The following is a 5,750-nucleotide window of genomic DNA, read 5'->3' as shown; positions in this document are numbered from 1 at the left end:
CCTTGGCTAAGCAGCAGAGGGAAAACAATTTGAATCCAGATTGCTGGTTGGCAAGACTGGTAATTTAAAGCAAATTGTGCTGACTATTCTGAGTGGAGCGAGCCTATTGTTCTCTGAATTGAGCATATGCACACACGCGCATGTGTACTGGGACTTCTAGAAAAGCAGATTTCTATTATTGTAATAAGGCTTTCTTCTAACTCCATTTAACCAGCAATAGGATCAAATGTGGAAGTGTCAAGTGGACCAAAAAAAACTCTTTCCACAAAATAAATCTTCCCTAAAAAAAGTTTATTTCTTTTTAAATAATCGCTGAAACACTGCAAAGAACGGGTGTGTGTGTATGTGTGTGTGTGCGTGCGTGTGCATGCACTTTTTCACAATAACAACTCTTTTCTTGGAGATGGCCTGTCTTTTGGCTTCGTTGTGTGGAAGTATTTATCAAAATTAAGGTACAGGTTTAGGAAATACAAGCACAGGAAATAAAGTTCCATGCACAGGTTACTCACACCTCTATCTGCGAGAAATCTTAAGTCCATCATAGAAGAACGGTGAGTTATAGGTGATCTCAATCGATCAATCAATCAATAAAAGAGATCTTTTCCATTCTTACAAAGTAGCAGCACAGAATCACAATGCTAGGTGGAGCTACTCATTAATTAAGCAATTAAAGTGATACAAATTACAGATACTAATCTCCTCCACCTCTTTAGGCATCTAGAGTTAGGAAGGCCAATGGTTAGAATGGGAGTAGCTATGCAACTCACCTTTCTTGGTGGTGTCTCATTTCCCGTAGGAGAGGCACAGAGACAGTATAAAAGATCTCTAGAATGCAAAGATCTTCACTTGCAACTTCATTTGGTTTCAGTTGCTGAAAAAAAGGTAAGCTGAGCTTGCACTCTTCAATTTGTGTTTTTGTTTGTTTTATTTTATTAATGGCATCAGTAAGTTCTTTGGTATAAGGAGCACAGTATGCAAGACAATGAAATTTAAATAATATATTCCAGATGATGAGATTTGGTGAAGGAAGTTCCATTAAGCAATCTAGAACTGTTTAAGGACAATTAAGATATGAAGATATTCTAATGCAAAAAAAGATATAGAAGGATCTAAAGAGATGACTAGTAATGGAGGTACCAGTGGATTTTGTAAGGAAAAAAAAATTGAAGTTCATTGTGGTGGTTCTTGCTCAGGAGTAATATCCAAGCAATGTTAAAAGGAGCATAAAATGAAATCTTGTGAACGTTTCTGAGGTGGGATGTATCTTCAGTTCCAAAGCTCATCATCATATTTGGCTGGAAGTTAGGTTTTTAGGCACTATCTTCATCATCAGGGCTTTTTTTCAGCAGGAACACGGTGGAATGGAGTTCCAGAACCTCTTGAAAATGGTCACATGGCTAGTGGCCCCGCCCCCTGATCTCCAAACAGAGAGGAGTTTAGATTGCCCTCCCCGCCACTCAGCGCAGAGGGCTGGAGATCAGGAGGGCTGGAGAGCTCCTCTGTCGGGAGATCAGGGGGTGGGGCCACAGCCATGTGACCATTTTCTCCGAGGGCAACCTACTTAGTTCCACCACCTCTTTTCCCAGAAAAAAGCCCTGATCATCATGATCATCATCATCATGATCATCATCATTATCATCATCATCATCATCATCATCAATCTGCTCTCCCTGCAAATAGGGTCAGAGTGGAATACAACATATATAAAATACATAAACATATTACTTTAAAACCAGATAAAAACATTGATAAATATATAAAACAATAAAAATATAAAACAATTTCTAAAAGACAGCAGCACACATATTGCACAATCCAACCAGCAATCAGTGGGGCCAAATGGCCAGCCATTAGATGGTGACAGAAGAGGGGTAAGACACCCCCCCCCCACGGCAGCAGGCCAGTTTCGCAGCCCACCTGCCTCAACCACCATTTGCCTTGTATGAAAACATACTTTGTATGAAAACATACTCAAGTGCAAACATGACAGATCCACTTTAAATAAACTTGTCTTGCAAGGCTGAATAAGACTTTCTCTACTTGAGACTAACTTGAGTCATTTCTTGTTGCTGGTGATGGAAGATGCCATCAAGTCATAGCTGACTTATGGAAATCCCTGCTGGGTTTCAAGGCAAGAGATTAAAAGAAGTGGTTTGCCATTGCCTGCCTCTGCAACCCTGGTCTACCTTGGAGGTCTCCCATCCAATTACTAACCAAGGCTGACCCTGCTTAGCTTCCAGAATCTGACGAGATCAAGCTTTCCAGGTTAGAGCTTTGTCCTCCTACAGTAGGTTAATATGGGTTAGCCACTAGATAGACCAATACTTTGACTCAAAAGGTAGTTTCATATGTTTATACACTTTGGTAAGGAGGGGAGTTGCTCAATCATAAATCTTCTGCTTTGCATGTATAAATTTCAATCTACCTGGACCAAAATAGGTGACAAAATTTTGAAAAATGCAAAGAATATTTTGGTGAAACTAACGAGAGAGAGAGAGAGAGAGAGAGATCAGTTTGTTGTTTTAGGTGGCATCATGTGTTCTTTTGAGCTATAGCCAAGGATTCCACTAGCATGAAGAACTAGCATTGCTTCTTCTGATCATTTGAAATATTTTAGGAGGTGGAAAATGAACACAGGTGGTCCTGACTACAACTGTTTGATTAATACATTGCAAATAAAGAGGCATTTTCATCTCAACCTAATACCTACTGAGTGGCAATTGAATTGGCTTTGCAAAAATGATGCCGGCATTCATCAACAACAACTTATTTTGGAGGAAGGAGGGAGAGATCTAAGACAGTTGGATACACCTTGGCAATCCATTTTATTTCATTGTGTATAAAGACCATTGTGACTTATATAGTTCTTAACCACATCTCCTACAGGACTTTTCATCCTTCTGATAACCCTGTGTTGGGGAGAGACTCCATAGATTCAGATCCACTGTATCTTGACATAAATAAAACTTAGTTGTCTGAAATATTTAGGCGGAAGCTTCTACTTTTTTTTCCAGAACAAAACCTTCTGTCCTCCAAAAGTAGATACAACTTACATCTTCCATCAAAACTCAAGAAGATGAGTTCCGGGCAGCAGAGGCAGAGTGGCTCTTGCTGTGGTGGTGGTGGAGGAGGCGGCTCTTCATGCTGCGGAGGTGGCAGTGGAAGTAGTGGAGGAGGCTGCTGCTGCTGTTGTGGTGGAGGTTCCTCTGGATCTTCTGGTGGAATTCAACAGGTGCGAGGGTCTGGATCCAGCTGCTGTGCTGGCGGAGGATCGAGCAGTGGCAGTGGACAACAGATCATCGTAGTATCTGGCGGCGGTGGAGGAGGACAGTGCTGCGGTGGAACTGGAAGGAGCAGTGGACAATCTTCTGGATGTTGCATTGGAGGAGGGTCTGGTGGGATATCAGGGGGTGGATTAAGTCAACAAAAGATTCCATTAATAAGTGGGGGGAGTGGATCTGGTGGTGGAGTTAAGGTGATAGGATCAGGTGGAAGCAGTGGGGGATCTGGCTGCTGTATTTGTGGTGGGTCTAGTGGTGGAGGTGGTGGCTCAGGGGGTGGTGTTAAGGTAATAGGTGGGGGATCTGGAAGTTGTGGAGGAGGTGGTGGCTCAGGGGGTGGTGTTAAGATTTTAGGTGGTGGTGGCAGCAGTGGTGGCCAAAGTTCAGGATGCTGTGCTGGAGGAGGGGGTGGCTCAGAGGGTGGTGTTAAAGTAATAGGTGGGGGATCTGGTGGATCAGGGGGCGGTGTTAAGGTAATAGGTGGGGGATCTGGAAGTTGTGGAGGAGGTAGTGGTTCAGGGGGTGGTGTTAAGGTAATAGGTGGGGGATCCGGTGGATCAGGGGGCGGTGTTAAGGTAATAGGTGGGGGATCTGGAAGTTGTGGAGGAGGTGGTGGCTCAGGGGGCAGTGTTAAAATTATAGGTGGTGGTGGGAGCAGTAGTGGCCAAAGTTCAGGATGCTGTGCTGGAGGAGGGGGTAGCTCAGGGGGTGGTGTTAAGATAATAGGTGGGGGATCCAGTGGATCAGAGGGCAGTGTTAAGGTAATAGGTGGGGGATCTGGAAGTTGTGTAGGAGGTGGTAGCTCAGGAGGTGGTGTGAAGATTATAGGAGGTGGTAGCAGTGGTGGTGGCCAAAGTTCGGGATGCTGTGCTGGAGGAGGTGGAAGTAGCTCAGGTGGCAAGACCATCATTGTGCCATCTGGTGGTGGCAGCAGTGGTGGCCAAAGTTCTGGCTGCTGCATTGGAGGAGGGTCCGGTGGGGGCTCCCAATCTATGCAGCAAAAGCTGGGTAGTGGTGGCCAGAGTTCTGGCTGCTGTATTGGAGGAGGGTCCAGTGGTGGTGGTGGCTCAAGTGGCCAGACCATCATAGTACCATCTGGTGGTGGCAGCAGCAGTGGTCAAAGTTCTGGCTGCTGCATTGGAGGAGGGTCTGGTGGTGGCTCAGATGGCCAGACCATCATAGTGCCATCTGGTGGTGGCAGCAGTGGTGGCCAAAGTTCTGGCTGCTGCATTGGAGGAGGGTCTGGTGGTGGCTCAGGTGGCCAGACCATCATAGTGCCATCTGGTGGTGGCAGCAGTGGTGGCCAAAGTTCTGGCTGCTGCATTGGAGGAGGGTCTGGTGGTGGCTCAGGTGGCCAGACCATCATAGTGCCATCTGGAGGTGGCAGCGGTGGTGGCCAGAGTTCTGGCTGCTGCATTGGAGGAGGGTCCAGTAGTGGCTCAAGTGGCCAGACCATCATAGTGCCATCTGGTGGTGGCAGCAGTGGTGGCCAAAGTTCTGGCTGCTGCATTGGAGGAGGGTCTGGAGGGGGGTCCCAGTCTATGCAGCAAAAACAACCCCTTGTAATCCCACCCTGCATAAGTCAAACCAAGCAGTCCTCCCAATGGCCACTGGGTCAAAAGTAAATCCCTTCTTCTTTTTTTTCACCATGTCTTCTTTTGGAGTGTAATCAAATCAATGTGTCCAAATTTCAAATTCTTGAAGTATCACCTGAAGCAAGCTAATCCTTGCATGTTACTCTGCAATCACTTGCTTATCTTCTCTCCTGTATTTTTTATTGCATGTGCTATCATCTGAAAAATGTGATTATTTGTACCACTATAGTGGAGGAGGTTAGCATTAGCCTCCATCAATTTCTTGCTTCTGTCTCCACTAACACATTGGAGACAATACAGCAGACTTGAAAATTAAACCAAAAAAAGAGGAGTTAATGCTGTCTTTCATTCTTTATGATCAATGTAATCTTTGATCCAGATAAAATCTACAGCGACAACAGAATATAGTAATTGAGCCCTGAGATTATAGGATGTAAGCTTTCATTTCATACTGTACCTGACAAATCAGGTTTTTGAATGCTTCCTCATGTAGGGGAGAAAAACAACTCCACAACAGCAGAAAACTAGCACTGAAAGAATAAGGCTGGGATGCAACCCCCCCCCCCCCAACATGTTAGTTTTCTATTTTATGTGAGTATTAAATGTGAGAAGCATTCCACAATTGATCTCCAGGCTGGAATTCACAGCCCACACTATACTTATAGGACTTACACAAGAAGCTGATAACAGAGAGAGAGAGGCCTCAGTTAAGTAGAATCATAGAATCATATGGTTGGAAGAGACCTCCAGAATCATCTAGTCCAACCCCTTGCACAAAGTAGGAAATTCATAACTACCCCCCCCCCACACACACACATACACCCAGTGACCCCTGCTCCATGCCCAGAAGATGGCAAAACATCTCCAGGATCCC

The 5,750-nt window shown here is 45.0% G+C and overlaps 1 protein-coding gene across 1 annotated transcript; it reads left to right on the top strand.

The window, feature by feature from the left end:
* Positions 1 to 3,076: 3,076 nt before the first annotated feature.
* On the top strand, positions 3,077 to 5,201 carry LOC129325623 (loricrin-like). The gene has a single exon (XM_054973417.1). It carries the CDS (start codon positions 3,077 to 3,079, stop codon positions 4,904 to 4,906), a length of 1,830 nt encoding a protein of 609 aa, XP_054829392.1. The 3' UTR covers positions 4,907 to 5,201.
* The last annotated feature ends 549 nt before the right edge of the window (positions 5,202 to 5,750 follow it).

This window comes from Eublepharis macularius, chromosome 1, assembly GCF_028583425.1.
Source record: "Eublepharis macularius isolate TG4126 chromosome 1, MPM_Emac_v1.0, whole genome shotgun sequence".
NCBI classification, from domain to species: Eukaryota; Metazoa; Chordata; class Lepidosauria; order Squamata; family Eublepharidae; genus Eublepharis; species Eublepharis macularius.
The sequence above is the reverse complement of the archived record's forward strand: the minus strand, read 5'-3'. Positions and strand labels throughout refer to the sequence as shown.